The sequence below is a fragment of the Macadamia integrifolia genome, chromosome 4 (assembly GCF_013358625.1).
Source record: "Macadamia integrifolia cultivar HAES 741 chromosome 4, SCU_Mint_v3, whole genome shotgun sequence".
In the NCBI taxonomy this organism is placed as follows: domain Eukaryota; kingdom Viridiplantae; phylum Streptophyta; class Magnoliopsida; order Proteales; family Proteaceae; genus Macadamia; species Macadamia integrifolia.
The window spans coordinates 23,694,033-23,718,783 of record NC_056560.1 but is presented as its reverse complement, the minus strand read 5'-3'; the positions used below and the strand labels follow the sequence as shown (position 1 = coordinate 23,718,783).

Genomic DNA, 24,751 nt, shown 5'->3' with positions numbered 1-24,751 from the left:
CCCCCCCCCCCCCCCCCCAAAAAAAAAAAAAAAAACTTTTTTTGGTAGTAATTTTTGGGTTATGATTACTCATTAGGTAACTGCATTTGGAAGATTTGAAGAGTGGTCTGCACTCTGCACTGCGCTTGGAAAGAGACTAATATGAGGTTAGGCTTAGATGAGAAACTTGGAATGCTTTGCGCCATTTCAAGACTGCACTGCACTACACTCTTAAGCCACACCACATTACATAGTATATGAGATATGAGAGAGAGAGAGAGAGAGGTGACTAACAAACAGACCTAAGGAGTGAATATATAGGTGGAATTATGTCTTTATCTTCCAGATTCATCACTTATATTCCGCTAGCTTTTCATTGATTGAGGCAAATTGTTGTCTTCTTCTGATCAAGACGTACTACTTTCTCTCTGAAACTACGTACCCACGGATAGACAATCCTTACATGTATCCTTGCTGGACGATTGCTTTGCTGCCTCCTACGAGTTTCCAGTGGTTCAGCACTATTTGAAGTGGAATTTGTTTAATAGGCTAAGTGTTTTCTGTCCTGGAGTGGTCCTGCGATTCAAACATAGTGGCTCGTCTTAGGAGAAGAATGGTAGTCATTTCGCACCTCTATATTTGTGGGGCAGGGTTTACTCCCAGAGTGAAAAACTTTGTCCCTTGTTTAATTAAATGGGAAAAGAATTCTGTCTTGCGAGCATAAAAATGTCTTGAGAAGGGTGAATGAAAAGATGGTGCTGCCCTAACATGCCAGGGCATTGAACATTCTAGCGCATGCATGCCCTCTCATTGGTGCTGCATGCTGATGTTTCCTGCACTAGCAAGATATGACTCTTTCACCTATTATTTCAATGTTAAGCATGATATGATATATATCACAAAAAAGGGAGAGATGAGAAGAAAATTGCATTGGCTAAGTGTTAGAATTCAAACTTTTTTACAATTATGCTAGTGGGATAAGATCCACATATGCATGACTGTTGGTGATTAGCTTGATTTATGGATAGCCAATTAAACTCCCTTAATTGGTTAATAGGTCGAGGATTTGTAGATTTTCAATAGCCGGTCATGATTCCATTTCTTTCTCTCTCCTTAGAGAACATCCTACTTTGAGGAAATGCTAAGATCACGCGGAGGATTTACGATTGTAAATTCGAAGGTAATCATGATCTTCCATCTCTGTTTGATTAATTTTTTTTAATGATCAACACTACTGATAGGTCGACGATCTCCATCTGTTCTCAACAATGACAAGGGGTTGGTGGCTCAAGTCTAATGGTGTTGACAGCCACTAGATATGAGTACCGTGATCGTACCGCAATATAATCGTGTGAGGAATAAAAAGTGAAGGTTAGATTATATCACAAAATTACATCAATAGACACTCTATTATAGCATCACATTGATGTGGAGGTTCAAAAAAAATAAACTCATAGATTAGTTACAACCAACGCACCCTCTTTTTAAAAGAACAAGTATTTTCCAAAAGTTTCAAAATCTAAAACATGAAAAATTAACAGAGTTTTTTTTTTTTTGCTTTAAATATTGTAAACTATAATCAAAATAATTAGTTCTCATTCAATTTCGATATGACTTGATCCATACAGCTGTGAAGTCAGTATCAACCCATGAGATTAGTTAGGCCAAAGTTCTGAATACCCGTCATCAAGACATCAGTTGACTAATTATACAATTAGCTGTACGTAGGACCTAGGAACTAGTAGTTTTGATCTTATCTTCTTAATCCGACAACACCACACATGAAACATAATGGGGATATCACAGCTTTTACAGTTTGCCAACTTGCTACCAAACTAGAACACCATCATCATGCACCGAAAAAAGGAAAACCATAATTAGAGAACCACATAATTTAAAAGGGAAGGGTTGAAATATAACTCAAATAAAGTGATGTTTCCCAAAGGGAAGAATCCTCTACGGTAACCCATGAAGCCACCAAAGGAAGGCCAACAAAGAGTATCTTAAGAATGTTACAGTAATTACAAATGTGTGTGCTAATTATAACATAACCCACTTGTACTCACAGACATACCCATGAAATGCCTTTTACTGCCCCCTAATCTTAATGGGCCCAGAGATTGCCTCAATTAGGAGATCATCCTGTCTTTGTTTTAAGGACACTCTCTCCTTGTTTTCTTGTTCTCACTTGGTTGCTCACAGCATGATCAACACAAGTTCAAAGATTCAACACGAAAGGTAGAGAGATTGGACAAGAAAAACATCTTCTGACTGAAGAAATCAAATATGTCCAATGCATGAACCCATACCATGCATCTTAATTATATTTTGATTCTTATTCTTCTAGTTTGGATCAGTTAATCCTAGGGTTATTGATACAGTTCCCTCATTTTATATACTATTCAAACAAATCAAACTTTACAATGTGCGAGCTAATTGATTTTGAGGGGCTTGCTTAGTATCAATTTTTTGTAATCATCCTATCTTAGGGTTTTCTGAATATTTTGAGTAATTCTAACCAGAATCGTTTCTTGCACTCTACCGGTATGTAGGGTGTTCACCATACATTTTCTAAAACTACAAAGTAGTGCCAGAAACCGAATCGTGAAAAAAAGAAGTGGTCAGAAGAGAGAGAAGAAATGAGAGATTAGACTATGTTGCGAAATTACATCAGTAGACACTTTATTATAGAACCACATCATTGTGTGAAGGAAAAAAAAATTATGATTACGAAATTCTACTTGTAACATTCTTGATCACAAACAAATGACCATTTTTTAAGGAACATATGCATCTTGCAATTAAAAGTTTTACAAATCAAAGACAATAGAAAACATAAGAGGATTTTTTTTTTCATTTATTCAGAAAATAATTATGAAGTTACCAAAGAGTGGGAAAAAAAGATCCCCACGATGGTGGAGTGGGATTCTTTCCTAGTTTTCTTATCTAATGACAAATATAAATGTGGTTCCCTTCAAGGAATATAAGGGAAGGGGAGAGAAGGGAAAGGAAGGAAACCCGTGAATTATTATTTATTTTTGGAGGTACCTATAAATATTCTCCTTAATATCACAACTTTTAGGGTTTTTCGACTTGCCACCAAATGGGAACACCATCATGGATTGAACAAGGAAAATCATGATTAGAAATCCAGATAAAAAAGAACATCATCATTTTGGGCTGTCTTAGATCAACGAAGTGAAAACCACAAGACCAATCCGAATGGTTAATTAACTCTTTGTTCCAATAGTCAACATGAGAAGCAAAGAGATAGGACAAAAAAAAAAGCATATCCTAAGAAATTAATTAGGTCCAATGCATGAACCCCATATCTTAATTTTATTTTTAGGGCAAAAGAATCCTATTAATTTTTTGTCAGAAATGTCAGATGTACGGATCAATGAGAGCATAGATGGGAAATCTTCGGTGCAAAACAGTCATTTCGCACTTGTTATGTCTGAATGTTTTCTGCACCAGACTGACAGGATTACATTTATCATTTAGTTGGAATCAACTAATGCTAGTTGTATTGATACAATTCTCCCATTTGAATCGTATATACAAACAAATCAAACTTTACATGTGTCAGCTATTTGATCTTGAAGGGCGTGCTTGGTTATCACTTCTTTGGAGTCACTTTGAATAGTTGGAATAATTCTAACTAAAATCATTTCTTGCACAAATTTAATTATATCCCATTAGATTTTGCATTTCTTTTGACCTACTTCTTTTTCGGAGTGAAAGAATTTTACTTGTTAATCTTGGGAGTCACTTATTGCATTCGTTGGAAATTACCTACACTAAATATTCATTTAGAGGAAATGAATGCTCCTTGGTCGTGGCCCCCTATATTGAACATAGAGGGTGGCAAAATAACACCCCACCCAGTGTTATGATGGGTCAAGTTCATAATAGAGACATCATGGACCACCTGATGGGCATCCAAATCCAAACTCATCCTTTTGGGCAGAACATGTTTTGGGACCTTTTTGAAGCATCTTTTTCGCCCATTTCATATGAACAGAAGAAACTAGATTTGCCGTGTTCATCTTATTATTTTGACTTGTGGAGATAAGAGAAACTCTATTGGGTTTGCAGGTAGAATATTATGCTATTGCTGTCACACTAATACACACACACATACACTTGTCCCACATAACAGTATCGATTCCTTTTCTTTTAATAACAACATTGTCCATTGATGATTGACTGTTTTCATTGTGGGCCCATAGCAAACATTTGAGCCCATAACGTAAATAGGCCCACTAGTGAAAGTAGCCTTTGACCCAATGAAAAGCTTCAGATATCAGATGAACCCAACATGGAAGTCCAAATTAGGGCTTTTATGGTGGGTCCTCAATGTAGGCTTCTACCAAAAGCAGTGATGATATTTATGGTGGGATTCTTCTCATGATGCTGTTACCTAAGATGAACGGCCATGATTGCAGCATGTAGCTTCATAAGTACTCAACAATCAATTAGAAGAGAATAGAAAGAGAGGGGATAACATATTGGATGCAAATTGTGCTAAGAGATCAGGTGGACCAATAATAGCATGGGCAGATCTCTGCTTATTGGCCAGTGGAGAGCCAGCTAAGCTACTTTTCTTTAACTATACTTCTTGTGCTTTGTCTAAACGGACAATGAGGTATGGGAAAAGGTTGAAGAAAGACTTTTATGTAAAGGTGGCTATGTGGTTGCCATGAGATATATGGAATAGGCATCATCAAAAAGCCGTATCCAAAATCTTATATATACTCTTAAAGTGGAATTTGATTTGTGGCCTCTGAACTTACTGTTCTTCTTCTTCTTCTTTTCTTCTCCTAGTACAATAGCATTACATGATAAGGTATTTGAATTGGAATCCTCTCCATGGAGTGAAGGAAGGGAGAATAGGCATATTATCAAGGCCATATGAAATCCCATGTTTAGGGGGAATTGATTTATTTTGTGTCCGTTGACCTCACTCATCTTTCACTTTCATTTTTTTTTTTTTTTTTACTTTTTAACAGCATTGGAGGATCATATATTTTGACTTGAAATCCTCTCCAGTTCAACTGATGGGACACCTCAAACTGATCACTGACCAATCAGCATCTAACATGAATGTTTACTAAAGCTTTTTTACAAAATAGTGGAGGGCTTATCCATGTGTGTGTTGCATGTGAACTCAGGTGAGGCATATTATCAATGCTTTAAAGGCTAAATTCTTTGATGGCTAATAAGCCTAATATGACTTTGGAGAAATTGTGGACTGCTAAGACTGATTGATGGAACTTTGCACATGGTGATGACTAAAGTAATGTGATAGATTACATACATCCAATAAAATAAAATATGGAGATTCGTATTACTTTACAAAACATATAGAAACAATATTTATAAGTATACCTAAATCCATGGTAGGAGAAGATTGATTGTTCAAACGATTTTCTATCTTTTATGGTCATTGGTCTTGGTCTTATTTACCTTCTTTTCCTTTCCAAACATTAGGGTTTCTAGTGATGTATTCATTGTGTCAATGCTAGCAATATATAGAATGGGGGTAAGGATCAATCTTGCGAGAAATAAAAAAGCTCATTTCCAATTAAAAGATATTATAATTAGGTTCACATATATATATATATATATATATTAATATCATACTGATTAAGGTGTATCAAATAAAACCCAATAACTAGGGGTGTCAATGGGCTAGGTTGGGTTGGGTTTTTAAAACCCTAGCCCAACCCTAAGAGACCGTCTCTGAACCCTAGCTCAACCCAGCCCAAGCCCAACCCAACCTAGCCCTAATAGACCCTAATTGGGCCGAGCTTAGCCTAACCTAACCAGCCCAGCCCAGCCCAGCCCAGCCCAACCTAGTACTATTGGTTATACTTGGTTGCTTGATCTTGATACATTGCAAAGGCCAAAGACCAATTGCATAAAAATGTAGATTATGGAAAATGAAAGAATTTTTGCAGACCTTTTTCTATAAATGCCCATTTATGATTATTAACATATTTATATTATTATGTACTTGACACACAAGGTTGGGTCGGGTTGGATTGAGTTGGGTTGAGACCTCAAACCAGTCTCGGGCTTGAAATTCTCAACCATTGGGTTGACCCTATGAGCTGAAATCTCAGCTCAGGCCCTGTTCAGGCTCAGGGCGGGCTAGGGTGGGTTTGGGTTTATCTGCTTTTTTGATACCCCTACCAGTAACGTAATATGTGATCACATTCTAGTGGCTGAGGTGGAGAGGGATAGACACAAGGTTGGGCACAACTTTAGCATGCCCAACCCACAATAGAAAATCTAGTGGCACGCACACAATTTTTTATACTTCTCTTTTGAATTCATTTTCAAGTACTTTTTGTACTTGTTTTAGCGTGCAAGTGAGATAGTGTAGACACTGTATTTTGTAATCCAAAGGATCTTCATGTGAGTCTCAGATGGAATCTCTCCGACTTTTGTTCTTAGGTCGTGACTCAAAAAAAACCCTAATCCCCTTCTCTTCCGGAGAAATGCAAGAAGCATAAAAAGGAGACATACTCCTAACATGCTCATGGAATAGCAATCCCTTGCATCTACAAATAAGAATGATGCCCTCTATCATATGGATTCACTCATTTTGTTGTGGCAAATCTAAATGATACAAACAAAACAAAAATGCAACAAGAACTTTTTCATTTTTGAAGCCCTTTAGATGGAACACATGAAACCGTGAAATCTATTCAGTTCGCTATATGTAACTTTTCCATACTTGCCCAGTTCAGGGTGCTGCCTTCTATGAGTCCTAGGATTTATGAACTTCAGTAGCCTTATCTGATTTGATATTTTGGTTCATGTAATAACTTCAAAGATTGGCACATGCACACCCTAAATGTAAGATGAGCAAAACAAATAAGATTTGTGATTACTTAACTAAACACAATCAATATCTTCTAGATGACAAAAAAATGCAAATCAAGCGGAGTAATGGGGATTGCAGTTCTTACACCCTTATTTCTGCGCATGCCAGCTAGCTCCCGCTACGACGAGGTCTGGGGACGGACATAATATACATAGTCTTATCCTTACTTTGTGGAGAGGCTGTTTTCCAATTCGAACCCACAACCACTAGATCATCATGGAGCAACCTTACTATTGAACTGAGGTCTCCCAACTCAATTTTTAAATTTTCACAGTCCATGTAATCGCCCTACAAGCTGGTCCTTGGACCAGACCTGATTGAACTCAATGAATTTTGGTAACAAAAGTAGGAACATTGACGTACACAATGCACAAACAGAAACAAGAACGTTGAATATAGGGTGGGCTTGTGGACTCAGTGATGATGATGATGGTGCTTCTAATATGGACCTGTGCTCAGTCTAGACATTTTATAGGTTGGGCTTGCGGACTTCAGGGAATAGGGTTTTTTTGAGGGTGGGTCAAGGCCCAAGTGTCAAACCAATGTTTTAAGGGCAAAGGGAATGCTGCCTAACAACAATTGCTTAATGAAGTTGGTGAGCTATGATAGACAAAAAATCCACGTTCACCAAGAGGTCTCGAGTTCAAACCTTCTGGCTGTTATCTGCTTCCTCTCCCTACCTATCAGAAAAAAAAAGAGAATGCTGTCCGCCGAGTGCAAAAATCATCTACAGCCGCTAAATGGTAATTTACTCTTTTGGGGGAATCAGATGTGAAAGTTTGAGTACGGAAGTTTGAATAAATATATGGTAAATAAAATAGTGATACTCTTTAAATTTCTTCATAACTTATCTTAGGCCCATTCGATATGTCATCCATCCATTACCCTCATTCAACTATCAGAATAGCCAATTCATTCGTTCACATGACACAAATGCTAGTAACACCTTAGCGTGGAAAGTGGAATGGCCTCCAACATAGCCCACCTAGAAGGCTTTCCTCAATCTTATCTAGCAATTGATGCTTGGGCTGGGCTCCGAGCCTAGCTAGCTTGGCCCAAGTAAGGGCCAAAGTATTGGCAGAACAAGAAGAAGAATTTCTAGATGGGACAATTAACCAATGATAATGAAGGAAATTAAAACTCTTTTGTTTCATTCAATTAGTTCTTAAAACATGTACCCATCCTTCAATATATGAGTTACAGAATTATACAAATTGAAGCTCCCTCTCGTTTCAAACATTACTTTGGTACCCTTGGAGTGAAATAAGATCACGTTTGAAAATTTCTTGTAAAACAATAACAATAAGTAATATTTTTAAGCTTTGGCTTCTGGGAACTTGAGGCACCTCTACTCACTGATGATGATCTCAGATAATCCTCCTAATTTAGCACCTAAACACCCATGTTTTCCTTCACATTCCTTCCTAAAACTCCTGCAACACCCACCAATCTCTCTCTTCTCTAAACTCATACAAGCGTCAGATTCAATTAACGATGATTCACGATGGCCTATCCTCCTCTCACTGCATTGGCCTTTACTGCGACTCATAAGACCATTTCCAGTTCCTCCAGTTTCGACTTCTCCAACTTCAAAGTTTGATTCTGGTGCATCATTGTGGTCACTACTGTGGCAAGTGATGCTAATGGAATGGTCCGATTCAGAACAAGTAGGAGGATCACAAGCAGAGTTCTCACAATGTGGTACTTCATGTGAGCAACATTGTTCATGGGTAGGAGCTGAGAGAGTACATGATTCAGTCACACTTTTGTGGTTCCCACAGCTACCTCCTGATTTGTGTTCATGGGCATGAGATGCTGAGTGAGTATTGCATGGTACGGCGACTCTTTTGTGGTTCCCACAACCACCTCCTGATTTGTGTTCATGGGCAAGAGAAGCTGAGTGAGTTTTGCTTGGTTCGGTGACTCTCTTGTGGTGCCCACAACCACCTCCTGATTTGTGTTCATGGGCATGAGATGCAGAGTGTGAGTGAGCACTGCATGGTTCAGTGACACTTTTGTGGTGCCCACAACCACCTCCTGATTTGTGTTCATGAGCATAAGATTCTGAGTGAGTACCGCATTGTTCAGTCACATTTTTGTGGTGCCCACAGCCACCTCCTGATTTGTGTTTATGGGCATGAGATGTAGCAGAGCGTGATTTTGTAGTGCTACTCCCTCTTAGAAGAAGCATACTATTTAGAATAACAACTAAGCATGTGCCCACATCAACCAGAACTGCAGCCCATAGAAGAGGGTGACCAGAACAGGCCAGTGCAATAACAGCAACCTTGGTGGTGATGGATAATATGACATTTTCGATTACCTTTCGGCGGCTCTCTCTTCCAAGCTTGATAGCTTGGGGTATTTTCCTAATGTCATTGGACATAAGGGTTACATGTCCTGTCTCTGTTGCAAGTGCAGAGCCAGAGATGCCCATGGAGATGCCTATGTCAGCTGTAGCCAATGCTGGGGCATCGTTGATGCCATCACCGATCATTGCGGTTGGTAGTTTCTCCTTCAAGTTTTTGATGATTCTTGCCTTGTCTTCTGGTAGGAGTTCTGCATGAACTACCTCTATGGCATGCCCTAACTGCACACATATTAGGGTGGGGGGTGGGGTAGTCAGAATATCGGTGGATTTACTTAAATGGGTCTATCAGATGGGACCATTCATTCGAGTCCAGACTCTAAGACTCCAGATTAGCTTTCCACATGGGATTCCACCATCCAGGGGTATCCGGACCACAAGGCATCCATGCTCCATTTAGTGGTGGGTCTTTTTCCTCAAAAATGTCACATCATGGCATTACAGAACTCGCCTCACAAGCTGGTCCTTGGAACAATATAACAGCAGAGTCAGAATTCTCTCCCCATGTGATGACCTTTTCACATGAGATCCCACCGTCCATGGGGTATCAAACCACGAGTCATCAGTGCATTAATTGCTTTTACTTATGAGCTGTGCGATCCCACATTGGGAGCTGATCCAGACTCATACAGTAATCTATTTGTCCACAATTCCTACAAATGGCCTAACCCAAGCTAGGCCAATTTGAACTGATAGGGTTTTGGCCGGAAAGCTTGGGTATGTCTTTTGTTTTGAAAAGCAATATGGATGTATTCCCTATTTGGGTTCCTTGGGTCCCCCCACCCCCCATTTATAACTTCTTTGATTTATACTTAAATTGAAGAAAATTAGGTAAAAGATGACTCGAGAGCTATATTAATGCTCACCTGCTCTTGTGCATGAATGGCTGCAGCATTGCTATCTCCTGTAAGCATTACGGTTTTAATGCTCATTTTTTTCAACTCAATAATGGCATCAACAACCCCAGATCTACAGGTATCAGAAAGGCTGAAAATCCCAATCAAATTCACTCCCAAGTAAATATATCCAACTGTTGCTCCTCCCTTGGTATCACTTCCTTCTACTAGAGCTGAAAATTTTCAAAGCTAGCCTTAGGGTCACATTAAAATTTCATTGATGCCAAAATGATAATAGTGGATCATTACACACAACATTATGTCAATGTGAAGTTACAAAAAAAAAAAAAAAAGAGTGGATGGCTTCTTACCTGTCTCACAACCTGCTCTGCTTGCAATTTTTTTGTTCCCAATAAAAATAATTTTCCCATCAATTTGTCCATATACCCCTTCCCCTGGAAAATTTTCAAATTCTGTAACATTCTCTGGTTTTGGTTGAATGGAATTAGACTGTCCATAGTCGACAAGAGCAGCTGCCATTGGGTGACTCGATTTACTCTCAATGCTTGAAACCCTTCAAAGTTCAAAATGTCCAAGATTATATTTTTACTTTCAATATTTTACATCAAATAAAAGCTTCATGGTAACAGAAAAAAAAAAAAAGTTTATTAAGGAAAAAAAAAACTCATTTTAGTGCCCTCTTTGAGAAGCTAATCCGAGCAATTCGCTTTGATAAGCTAATCAAAGCGGTGGTCCATCCACACTGTGTCACATAGAATGACGATGTGGCATTCCTGACTGTTGGATACCTAAGTACATGGATTGGGTTAACCATGTGGCAAATTTTAAGCTTAATTCAATCAAATACCTTATATTGTGTATTGATATGCACCCCATGTATGTTCATGCATGCTGACAGTATTCTAACCACTACTCTATACTCTCCCATGATCATGAATTTTCAAACCTTTATTTTGTCACTTAACAAACTATTTGATCATGAATTTTCAAACCTTTATTTTGTCATTTAGCAAACTATTTTTGTTTTCCTGAAATTTTGGATGTTAGTAAGGAGCATGGGGTACACCTATCCACAAAATTTGGGTCCATCTGACCTACAATTTATAGACATTTTGGCTACTTTGATAAGCTTATCATGGCAGGCCATTCTAAAAAATCTTCCTATTAAAAAAAATATGTCTTCTTTAAATTTTATGTTACTAACTAGGGGTGCAAGTTTGGCCTAACGAGCACAAATCCACCCTAAGCTTTACAAGGCTTGGGTGGGCTTTTAGCCACAGGTTGGCCTAGGGCTGAGATTTCCAGGCCCGGGGTGGGGTCGGGCTTGGGCTTGGGCTGAGGCCTCGATGTGAGCTCAGATGCATGCATACATAGGGGCTGCCAAGGACAATTAGGGCCAACTCAAGCGGTCAAGTCCATTTGGGATCCACCAAGTTTGGGCTCACCTACGTTGAGAAATCCCAATCCAACCTCGGGCTGGGTTCGGCCTAGGCTGAGTTAGGGGATCTAAGGTTGGGTTGGGATTTAAAAACAAACCCAACCCTGCCTGGTTACACCTCTATTGCTAAATTTAATAAGCAAACTAAATTCCATAGCTTTTTTAAATAAGTCAGTTGGGGAAAAAAAAAAATGATCCGGCCAGCCCGTCAGCCTTTAACCTATAGATGTCTTGGAGCACTTAAGACCTAACTTAAGTCAAAAGTGAGTTTGCAAATGGGCCAGCCCATAGGTACATTTTCAAAAAGAATCCAACTTAGCTTGAGCTTGGGCTATCTCAAAAATTTATAAACTCCCCGAGTTTTGGGAGTTGTAATTCTAAGAGACTCACTGAGAATTTCTAATGTGTTCATGGAAGATCTCTCTCTACCCAAAACAAAAAAGAAAAGATCTCTCAAGTAAGAGATTGGAATTTACCAGTAAAGCAATGTGTTCAGGCAAACATCCTGAGAGATGGTTCGGAAATCTGTTACCACGAATTCTCCTCTTGTAATCGTCCCCGTCTTATCGAAAGCCATGGTCTTAATTTGAGCCAGAATCTCAAGATAATCACCTCCCTTGATTAGAACTCCATTTGCTGCTGCCTTTGTAAGTGTACAGAAAGTCGCGACTGGTGTAGAGAGGATAAGTGCACAAGGACATGCACTTACCAGAACCACCAATGCTAAATGAAACCAGCGATTTAGGTTATGTAGTTTTAATGCAGCTGGAATCACTGCGAGACTGAGCGCTACTAACACTACAACTGCAAAGTGAACCAAGTAATTAAAATGGACTCAATAACAAGGAACTTCTAATAGTGAATCAGTGATGAGCCAAAGATAGCTTAGGCTGTGTTTGGTATGCATTCTTAGAATAGCTTCTAGGTCTAAAATGCATTCTGAACCCGACTCTCTCTATTTTTTGCTTCAGAATGCATTTTAGTCCCAGAATCTATTCCAAGAATGCATACCGAACACAGCCTTAGTAGACTATGGTAATGATGGTGAGAACTTACTGACCTGGGGTGTAGTACTTGGTGCAATCATCTATGAGTCTTTGTGTTTTGGATTTGTTGTTTTGGGCCTCTTCTACTAGCATTGCCATCTTAGCTACCACACAATCTTCAGCTAATGCTGTGGTTCTCACAGTAATGTAACCTACAAAGGTTAAAAAAAATAAGTATAACAGTCTCTTCATGTCTTGGTCCTGAAACTTTTAAAAACAATGGTATTGAAATTTTGCTGCTACCCGGGCTCATAGGCAAAGAAATATAATCTCAAAGGGTATTTTGGCAAATACAAAAACCTAGGAACTTATTTGTCAACCCAAAGGAGAATTGAAGTTGATTATTCTATTTCTTTGGCTACTAGCCTGGTAGTAAGAGAAAAAAAAAAATTCCATATATGGAGTATGTATAGACAAGAGGAGTAGAGGAGGAGGAGAGTTCACCATTTAGGTTTATTGTGCCAGCCCAAACATTAGCGTCTTTCTGCTTTGAAACAGGACAGGATTCACCTGTTAATGACTTCTCATCCACTTCACACATCCCTTCTACAACAATTCCATCAATAGGAATTACTTCCCCGGCCTTGACGGCGACGATTGTGTTCACCTTCACATCTTTGGCATCAACGATAAGTCCAGTATCGGCTAGGATGGCTTGCTGAGGGGCCATGTTCAACAAAGAGGTCATGGCTGCTGTAGCCTGTAACATGAAGTCTTTTACTCATGAGGATTGATTTTGTTTTCCTATTAGATAGTATAGAAAGATTCCATACTAAATGCGAAAATACTGAGAACCTATGCATTATTTAAAGTTAAGAGTATAACTATTTCTATTTCATACAGATCAATAAGTAATGGGCTAGTGCATGTAGTGTCCTCGAGTGCCCAAGCCCTTGTAAGTCTTCACATTGGGCTACTCACATCCGATGTGGGATTATTGCTTTTGTGTGAAACCCCAACACATCATTGTTACACACAAAACAAGAGAGAGAGAGAGAGAGAGAGAGAGAGAGAGTAGACCTTGTGACTTGCTTTTGATTCAAGCCACTCTGCAATGGTGAATAGGAAAACAATAGAACCTGCCTCCAAATAATCTCCTAAAGCAATAGATCCACCAACTGTAGGGCATCAAACATAAAAGCAATTGCAGATGCTATAGTAAGTAAGTGTTACAAGGACTAATTTAATAAAAAAAAGTGTCTTTGATGAAATAAACTAAGAGTAATTCATCCAAAACATTTTAGTGGGTTCTCTTTCCCTCTTAAAAAAAAAAAGGAGGTGATCAATTATGGTCCCCATCAAACAACTTTTATCGTTTCTTGCTTTTGGTGGGTAAGATTCCACCAAGATAATTGCTATTTCTGATATAGACTCCACTGAGTAATTAACAGGACACATTTACTATTTATTTTCCTACACTCTTTGATCTCCCATCTCCCTCTTCCCTTGCTCACTTTCTCCATGGTTCCGCCATGGTTAAAAAAAACCATGAATGGAAAGTCTAGTATCACCTTCCCCAGGTTTGCTTTATAAATAAGTTATCTCATTCTCTCCACCCAAAAAATAAAGAAGCATCAATGCTACAATGATTTATCAATACTTTATTTGGTGATGAATTAATCTTATCCAACAGCACACAATTATTTTTTTGGCTATGCCACTATGGCCCATCCAAGAGGGTGACCCATCACACTGGTGAGAAAATATTGTGCATCTGAAAATAACTTTATCTTCATAACTATCAATTAACAATACTGGATTCATCAAATTTTCACAGAGATCTCTCTACTGCAAAAGTTATCTAAATTGGTATTGGAGCAGATGTGACAATGAAAATCTGAAAAGAAATCAGAAGGCCAACTGAATTAAATGTCTTGAATAGAAGATGTTAAAGCTAGTGGATTTCTGCTCAGCTTAGATCTCATAGCATTTTGTGGGCCATCATATTGGAATACTGAATTCAGGCAGTCCAAATGGTTGTCATTTAGATTTCAATCAAACTATAAGCAGCAATAAAAAAAAAAAGTGTCTGTACAATTATATTCTCTAATACCAATCTGATAGTACTTATGTGAAGATCACTAAGGCTGTGTTTGAATGTCAATAAAAGAAAGAAAAAATAAATAAATAAATAAATCAAGTATAGAAAAATTCCATGGTGTTTGGTTCCTACAGAAGGAAAACGAAAAGAATTTTATTTTTTCTTGAAATTTGGGATATAATCATACCGCATACTACGGTGACCACGGCAGTTCAATCCCATCCCACACCGGCGTTCCTTGAACCACCGTCAATGGCGGCTACGTTTCTTCCATTCTGTCTCTCATTCATGGAATCGACTGCTCAGGTCTTACTTGTGCAGCGTCTGCGAGCTTCATCATTACAATCCTAATTTTCGCCTAAACCCTAAACCCTAAACCCTATGTAGATTAATGACAAGGCCAAATACCCAATCCCAAAGCCGAACCATACTAGAATGCAGTAACCTTTCATCTTCCTTCCAAAATCGATGAGACCTCATCCGTTCGATCGTTCCCTCAAGAAGCTCAGCGATGATGCCTTCCAAGGACTCCGTGAGTTCCATGGCAAGATGGAAACCCTAGGTAGATCTGTCGTTGCAACCTCGTTAATATCCTTGGCTCCTACGAGTTCATCGAGAGGGGAAGCCTCTCTCCACTGCCCTACTTTCCTTCCCAATCTCTCTCTCTCTCTCTCTCTCTCTGCCATCTCCTTCCCGTTTCCTTTGTACGGTTTTCTCGGTTTTGAGAAACAGAGATAATTTTTCAACTTTGCACAGGTAAATACCAAACGTCGGGAAACTTCAGCCAAGAAAATTTCTCGACGGTTCTCCTTGCTTTCTTTTTCATGATATCCAACACAGCCTAAGCTTGAATTTAGCATTGAACTGATTTTACCCTTTACGGGAGGGACTATGAATTTTTCTATTTTTGAGAAAAAAATAAAATAAAATAAAAATGTCCCGAAGAATTTTTTTTCTGAAAGATTATTTATAGTTTTAACGTATGACTATTGAATAACTAGTCACCCTAAATGAAGAAATTTAGGGAGTTAGATTCCAACACGCTCTTTACCAAAAAAAAAAAAAAGATTCCTACACACTTGTGGTATCACCTTTCCCATATGCCCCACTTTAAATGCCAACAATGAAGCTAAACTTTTATAGATCGATAGTGAAAACTTAAAGATGTCATACACATAATGCATGCAAGTACAAAGAAAACACATGATTGAAGGAGGTTTAGAAATTTAATACGTGATTAAACATGACCTCTCTCTCTCTCTCTCTCTCTCTCTCTCTCTCTCGCTAACGGCCAGAATAGCCACATCAGTGTCCATGTGACGAGAATGATAGGCATGTGGAAATAAAGGTGTTAAATGGATATTGAATCCAATTACGGACTAAATCAAACAAGTTATAATATGGTTACATCCTGGATCTGAAATGAGTGTTTATAATTCGGTTCGGTCTGGACCTAGATCTATGTCAAGAACCAACTGTTCTTACCAAAATCGAACCAAATAACTTGATGTAACTTTTCTTCTATTTTTAAAGACTAAACACTTGACGTAACTTTAAGTAGAAACTTGACGTAAATAATCACTTAAATTGTCTTATAGAGTTATAGTTATAGTCTTAAGTTTAAAACCCTCTTTTGTGGGGGAAGACCAACAACCTAATGAATGAGCATTTGTATTTTATCTCTGCATAGTAGAACCAAATTTAAAATTGGATACTAGAATCAAATAAGAACCAAATACAAAACCCAAATAGAAACCGGAACCTGATCCGGTTCTAGATCACACTAACACTCCTTAGAACCAAAACCGAAATCAAACCGAAAACCTGATTCTAGACCAATCGACACCCTTATGTGGGAATAGTCCTGGCACAGGTTACCCAAGAAAGCCCTTCAAAATTATTTATTTATTTATTATTATTTTCAGATAGAAAAATACCTTCAAAAATATTATTTATTTATTTATTTATTTTAAGAATGAAAGGAATAAACTCAAGTTACCATCAAAGTAGGTATATATCAAGTCTTGGAAGGAAAAAATACCTGCAATTAGAATCAAAATGTTAATGTCAAGTGTGAGGTTTCGAATCGCTGCTATGCTTCTCAATCCAATCGGTGCGAGGCCAACTATTACCGCGGCGACAGCAACCCATTGAAGGGGATGATAAAATGATTTAAAGAAGGAAACTGTGAGCAAAATTCCACATCCAATTGTATAGGGACTTGGCCATCTCATCTTGTATGTTTGTTCACCATAAACTCGAATATTTGCTTCTAGCCTGGCTTGATTCAGTGCCTTAACTGATACAGATGAATGGAGATATGATAAAACTATAAATACAAATAGGGAGAATTGATTTAAATTTATAAGTCATAGTACAAGAGGATTGATGATTGTGTTAACATAATTAAGAGGACTATAACTCCAAGTCAAGAAATTTCATTTTCTGAAATCCAAAATCTTAAATATAGCTCAGTATCAGAAGAGAAGAGTGGACACACAAGCTAGCTAGAAAACTACAAGAAAACACCTCCCACTCAAGAGTTTATATCTGCAACTGCAGTGAGGAACATCTGGACACACATCCCAAGGGTTCTCAGCCTCTGAATGCTCACTGCAATGTTGCAGCGACTGCAGAGAATGTGGAAACCTCACCCTTCCTCAAACTGACTTCCTGACTTTATGCCCAAAATTAAGTTCCTAAGAGTTGAAGTGGATTTCAAATCCATGCTCTTCATCACTTGGGCCTCATGATTATTTTAATTAACCTTTATCAGAATTGAATTGAGTAACTGCCCAAGTCATGCTCTTGATGCTTTTTGTTTTTTTTTTTAATGCCCTTGATGCTTTAATATGGTGGAGAACAACACTAAAAGTGAGTCCTAACTTCCCACTTCACCACCGTCCTTTGTTGCAAATGCCCAAAACTGACACTGACCACCCAAAAAAGCGTAAAAAAGGGAGAAACAGAGAGGGGAAAAAAAAAATAAAAAGTATCCCACTTGATTCTGCAGTTGGAAAGTACCTTACTCTTATAAAATATATATTTTGAGCTGTAGAGAGAAAAAGAGAGAGAGAGCGATGTAGAATAGAACCCATTAAATGTATAGCTCTCAATGGTAAGTCAAGAATACGAATAAAAAAAACAGTAATAAATCTTGATCTCTGACCTGCTTTGAACATTTAACATATAGACTTATATGTAGAGAGACAGAGAGAGATGTAGAATAGAACCCATTAAATGTATTGCTCTCAATGGGAGATCAAGAATATGAATAATAAAAACAATAATAAATCTTGATCTCTAACCTGCTTTGAACATTTAACATATAGACTTATATTAGCAGGTCTTTAAGTTCAAATTTATACCTATTTGAATTTGAGAGATAAGGAGGTTATCATGAACAACAATAACTGTTCTTGTTGGAACAATCACTGAGACCTCCTTAATTCCATCTAATTGCTTCAAGATCTTCTCAATTAGAGGAACTTCTGAAGAACAACAAAGACCCAACACATCAAAGTAGCTTTTCCTAACATCTCTTGTTGCACCAGAGCTACCCATTTCAACCTGTAAAGAAATATAACAACAAAAAGAGTCTGTCAGTCTTATTATCCAATAAACATATCAAGAACTTGAAAAATGAATGAGTGTTCTGCAGATGCAACTTAAGAAAATGGGTATCAGTAATGAGGGCTTTGTATATTCAGAATATGGAAGAGAAGAATAGAAGAGATTAGTGAAGGAGTTAAAATAAAACCAAGAAGTGTTTACAGATTGATGAGGAAGAGGGAACTCTGATCACAGTATTCTTGGCCTTAGAACTTCAAGGAACACATAAATCTCAAAAGCTTAGACACCAGAGGCTTTAATAAGGCAATGTGTAGGTGTGATTGTGTGAATGTTGTGTAAAGGAAAGAATATAATAAGAAGGGAATTTCAAAAGAAAATAAATTTTCTTTAAGATGATTACGCTTTTTCTCTCTTTTTTTGGCACTAACTTCTTTGTGTACGTTCTTCTGAATAAAGAAGTCTAAGAATCAATAGAAGAGAAAGAATGGAATCCACACAAGCAACCGCATCAGGTTGTGTGGGGATATATTCTGAAATTAGGTTCTCCGATTTTTGCAGAAACCACTTATATTTACTTTGAACTGCCCTACCTTTTATCTTATTTCCCCCACCATCTTTCCCTCTGTGGTTGTAAAAGTGTTTATCAAATCTAATAACTATATTATATTTTTAATATTATAATGCAGGATTTGAACGGTTTATGATTGTTCTTAAGTTTTTACTTAAAATTGTTCACAATTGAGCGCGGAATTGGGCATTCTGTTCATATATTTGTCAAATTGCATGTCTTGAGGGATGATGATCCAAAATATAAGTGTGAATCTACATATGTGTGCATATTGGACTAGATCACTTGAGAATATTAGGTGGTTTATTGTTAGAACCATAGTTAGCAAATTCGGATTCGGGAATTATTCGGGCGGAGAATTATTCGGAATAATTGGGTTGATTAATTTAAGGATTCGGTCAAAAAAGCTTATTGGGTTTTTTTTTGTTTTTTTGTTTTGGTTTTTTTTTTCTTAAAATACTGTTTAATTGGACCGAATAATTCGGATTCGGTCTGAATAATTCGGATTCGGTCCGAATTATTCGCGTTTTATATTTACTTTTGAAAAAATCGCGAATTTTACCGAATTTTATTTTAAATTCGGATTCGGTTAGAATTTTTGATAAAATTCGAAAAAAATTCGGTTCGGCCGAATTGATAACACTGGTTAGAACGGGAATGCTTGCCGCTTGCAATTTTTTTTCATATCTTTAGGAAACATGTAGCAAAACGTACTTCAAACAGTAAAAAAATGAAAATGCATTTCTGCTAAGAGTGGTTCCAACTATTATTCATAACAATGTTATGATGCTATTATAATTCAAATGAGTGGAATTCATCAAACATATACGCAAGAGACACTGCTAGTGATATAATGCTAATTATGTTCACTAGTGTGTTTGAGAAAACTTCGATACTAACTTCTTGGTATGCTAGCATTTTATGCATATCAACGATTATATTGGTGATTCATGTTGATTTTTATATTGTATCAAAGTCTCAAAATAGTCATTGTTTTCCCTTATTTTCTTTTGGTGCACTTGTGGAGATGTTATGAGCTATAAAGTACTTATAAAATAACTTTTTTTGGTTCTAAAATGGTTTCAAACAAGTGTGAGAGGAATAACTAATAAATATTCATAGATATTTTAAGGGATAAGAGTTCTAAGAGAGAGAGAGAGAGATTCTCCCTTCTCTCATGTGTGACCATTGTCGGTGTAGAATATCTTCTTTTTTTCATTAGTTTTAGCTCTAAATTAAATTTTGGATTTGAAATAAAATTCAAATACATAACATTGTATAGACACACCCCTATACTACACGTGAAGGGACACATGCATGTGCATGTACACACTTGTACATAGATGGTTGTACCTAAATTACATTACATAACCCTACACAACACATGAAGGGACACATGTGCATGTGTACAACACTTGTACATACCCTATTTCCTACATGCATACATATATGTATACTTTGTATATTGTATAGGTATACCTATACGTATACAATCACTATGTCTACATATAAAGTATACAGTCATCTGGTGCAATATTCCCAGTGGCATCATACCTAAATTTTCACTGCTTGTAAGTTGAGGACTTTCTCCATTGTTTCTCTAGTTGCTTCGGTTTTGGCTTTGATTGTATAACTAAAGTTAATTTCATTCTTTTATACTAGAATTTGATAAGATAAATAATGCATGTTTTGATAAAGCATGAAAATCATGGCAAGTACTTTATCAACGAAACTTATGAGGTGTGCTATGTGAGTTTGCAAGGGAAATAAAGGAGAAGCAAAATCAAATCAATGCTAAAGTAGAAGTTTTTGTAACCATTATTTTAAATGATGGTGTAACTAAGATCAAAATAATTCAATCATTTAATATTAAAATTTACTTTGCAATTAAATTCATTCAATTTTGAAAAAGTAAAATAAAGTTACTATTTGCAAACTATAATTACCAAATATGATAATTAATATAATTACAAAACTTTTCTATTTCTTCTAAAAAAATGATTACATTTCCTTTAATTACTTACAACCAGATGGAGCCATAAAAAAAAAATTTTACATTTTTCATCACCTTCTTTTCTCTTCAATCCAACCTTGACAACGAATAAGCAGAATCATTCAAAGTGAAATATGGGCATGTCATTTCAAGTTAGGATGTACATGAAGCAAATTTGGAGAAAATATGCCAAATCTCCATATTCGCACGATTAGATTATTCATTATCCAATGTTCAAGAAAATGACACTTGGGTACCTCAAGTTCTAAGTGACATTTAGGGTACCTTGTGAACTGCTTATTCCATTCACAAACTAAACATATTTTCAATTTTGCCCTTTTACTTCATCCTCTACCTCCTCTGCCCACAGTCCACCCTCCCCCCTCTCTGATTTCGCAGCTCCTACTGCATCTCTTCCTACCCCCACCCACCCCTCCCTAACTCCCCCCCCCCCCCACTCCATTTTCCCTCTACCCCCACCCCCTCTGGCCAATGTATAATTAATTGTCTTCATTCTTGCACATTTGACTTTATGTATGTAGGGTGCTTGTTAGTGATTTATTCTTCAAAATATTGGTATTATTCAATTCCATTCCATAGAATCTATCACCATATTCTGAATTTTAAAGATCAGACCCAACACTTACTTATCATTAACCTTGTCGTCCCCCAATTTCTAGATTCTCCACTCCCCCCACCCCCATATGTAATAAAGTGGCTTTGTTCAATTTACCTTCCTAGGAAATGTGACTAAGCTGCGTCTACTATCTACCATCCCAATAATTGAACTAAAAAAAAATGATAATGATAATTTTGAGAGATTGATTTCCCTTTTATTTTTTATTTTATTTTTTTCTGGTGAATTCTATCTTTCACTGTTTAATTTCAACACTTTCTTGCAATTATTAGATAAATCAACTCGATAACTTCTTACATTTACTTGGTATTAGTGTCTCTTCACCTTATCAGCCACTAAGCAACCTTCTCTATACAGAATAAGCTGTAAATAATCATTAGATGATCAAAAGGAAGTGATTACCTTCATCTCTCAAATATATATGAATTATCAGATTCTTGTGCTTGATAAAGTGATAATTAATTTATTATAACTATTGTACAATATTAAATTTATAGGTACTTTCTCATCAGAAAAAAAAATTATGGATACTTTTTTATCAGATTGCCAATTTCATTATACTTGTAAAGTTGTATTAGCCAAACTATTCTTCCATAAGTCTTTCACTCATTTCTCATTTTCTCTTATTCCCCAAGCAAACATTTTTTTGCTAAATATCAACAAAAATTATATTAAAGAAATGTGAGGAGATTAGGTATGCCCGCCGGTTTTCTTAGAGTTAGTGGCTCAAATGATGAAAGGACTGGGATGAGAGGGGCATAGGGGACTTTTTCAAGGGAAAGAGGAGAGCGACATCAATCAAGATATATAGGCGACATATCTAGCCTTTTCCCTAAAGAAATATAAAGAATCTGATACATAGGATTACCATCCAAGCAATACCCGGATGACAAAATAGAAGTTTCAAGAAAACCTTAATCAAATCACCAGTAGAAATCAAAAGGAGGAGAGCCTTAGCATTACTAGCAAAATGAGTTGCCCTATTTCTATCCATACTGATGTGGATTTTGGACCAAACCAACTATCCAATGGTCACTACATCCCAAGTTCTCTAATGACTCATTTCCACAAAAACTTTTCAAATCTTCCAAAACACTTCTGCATCATCACTTTCTTAAGGCCTGCCACCTCTTGGAAAGTTGGAATCTTCCTAGCACAATTATATAATATCCCTCATTTACTATTGGATTTGGACCCTTATCTCAAAGCCCTTTTATCCAACAATGGGCTCAAATAGCTGATCTATAAAGCTAGTGGTTGATAAGACGAATCTAAAACATAACCATGAAATAACTCAATTAATCTTTTATTAATTGCCCTCTCATCCCAATTTCTATTGTCATTACTGGTTTTCTTTTTTAACACTAGAAGGACAAATGTCTTTTGCGCATATGGGACCCTAACATTTTTTGAACAAATGATTCTTTCATGCAAAGAGTTTGACCATCTTCTTATTCAGTGGAATCAGTCTATGACCAAGTTCTTTCACCTTTTTTTTTTTGGTGGGGATGAGGCAGCCAAGAATATAATTAAATATGCTTTAGTGCAATGGAGCTTTTCCAGTCCTTTCCCTTTTCCTTTTTTGGTATTATACCTCTCCTTAAGGTACAATTAATGATCCTTTGCTTTCCTTCAACTAATCAGTAATAATAAACAAAACATCTAAATCCCCATGTTTCTTTGGGCTAAGCATTAATGCCTTACCATGAATAATGGCCATTTACTCCTCTTAAATTTGATTAGTACGAGGATAATTAAGCATGGTTTAATTAGATCAATGGAGTTTTCCCAAACATTTCCCTTTTCCTTTGTTGGTGTTATAGCTCTCCTTGTTTAACAAGTAATGACTTTAATACATATAGATAATGACTTTATTTATATAATTTTCTTCTTTCTCATTAAAAAAAAAAAAAAAAAAATCGAATCACCATTGATCTTAATTTGGGCTAACATTGCATTAATGCCTGACCATTAATAAAGTTGATGCATAATGCAACACTGCAGAATGCCCATTAACTACTCTTATTTTTTTATAGGTAAGAGTGGTTCATGCCCTTTTTTATTAGCCAACAAGCAACATTCCTTCCACACATTATCGATGGATAAATATTTATTTATTTATTTATTTTGATTATCACGCTTGAGGATCCTAGACCCCAAGGAAACTCGGAATTTTGGGCTAATGAAGACCAAGCGTCAAATTTTGGATTTAATTAGGCTAGGCTAACACAAGGTTTATCTATTCTTTTTTTCTTTTTTTATTTGTTTTTTTATCCATGCATGTAATATTTAACATTATGAACTGAATTATTAGTGACTGCTTGGATGATCAAATTTTGATATCTTAAATATTATGGAACTGGAGTGCTCCAAAATAGCCCCTATATATGTGAACCAATTTGATCCCAAACTCAAACCAAATCACCAATTGAGCAATCAAACCATTTAGATATTAAAAAATTATATATAAAAAAAATACTGAACTAGGTCTAGGAGTACTGATTAAAAGTGAAAAATGCAGATGATGTTGCAAGGTATTGCATGTCAATTTACTAGTGCCCTAGTCTAGTAAAATTTCTTCTAGGCTCAGTAATGGGGGAAGGATCATCTAATGTTGTCTTTTTCTTTTATAAAATTACTTCTTTTGAATAAAAAAGCCAAAAAATATTTTGAATTATTGTTGGGAAGAATTGCTGTCCTTGGTCAGCAAGACACTCTACATTATGATGGATAAATCCCACTAACAGATGCTAATTTGATTGTAAATTAATCACTTAAGTGGTCGATTAGTTTGATTCTGAGCCAATACTAGGATTTTAAACATTTTATAAAGAACTCCATCTTGTGAGTGAGAGATTACATTTTATTAGGTTTTTCCCATCAACCTGCAAACCCTAGAGTTCACTTTTTTCCGCGTGGTATTACTTTAGGGTTTTTATGTCTTTTGTTAAGATTTAAGAGTCTAGATCCTCTCCCCACGTGAGATCTCATCATTTATAAGGTATCAAATTACGTGTAAATAATACATTAAATGCTTTGAATCACTCTCTGCTTGAATTTCTAGTCAGCTATTATTTTTTTAAATCTAATACTCTAAAATCAAGTTTTACACAAAATTTAAACAATTGGCCGTGCAATCGATGGTCGTGTGTCGACCTGACGCCCAACCATATCTGATAGAGATTGAAATATATATTATTAGAGAATCTTGCATGTTGGATTGCTCCCCAACACAAATATTCTTGATCAAAAAGTTGGAGGTGCAGGGTGCATTAACGAAGGATCCTTTTCCACTATACCAATACAATCCATATGCATGTATGAGAACAAAGCTTTAACGTGCCCCCCCCCCCCCC

The 24,751-nt window shown here is 36.7% G+C and overlaps 1 protein-coding gene across 4 annotated transcripts; it reads right to left on the bottom strand.

Moving 5' to 3' along the window:
* Positions 1-7,999: 7,999 nt before the first annotated feature.
* On the bottom strand, positions 8,000-18,612 carry LOC122076906 (putative inactive cadmium/zinc-transporting ATPase HMA3). Of its 4 annotated transcripts, none has more exons than XM_042642539.1 (10): positions 18,598-18,612; positions 17,993-18,194; positions 16,666-16,923; positions 13,604-13,701; positions 13,028-13,283; positions 12,598-12,735; positions 12,014-12,341; positions 10,450-10,652; positions 10,109-10,311; positions 8,000-9,464 (listed from the first exon to the last, which is right to left on the bottom strand). In XM_042642539.1, the coding sequence occupies exons 2-10, from the start codon at positions 18,186-18,188 to the stop codon at positions 8,223-8,225; spliced, it is 2,922 nt and encodes a 973-aa protein (XP_042498473.1). In that variant the 5' UTR covers positions 18,189-18,194; positions 18,598-18,612; the 3' UTR covers positions 8,000-8,222. The 4 variants fall into 4 exon arrangements, with proteins under 4 accessions (XP_042498473.1, XP_042498471.1, XP_042498472.1 ...); XM_042642537.1 differs by lacking the exon at positions 18,598-18,612 and adding an exon at positions 18,399-18,554; XM_042642538.1 differs by lacking the exon at positions 18,598-18,612 and adding an exon at positions 18,385-18,501.
* Between the last annotated feature and the right edge of the window lie 6,139 nt (positions 18,613-24,751).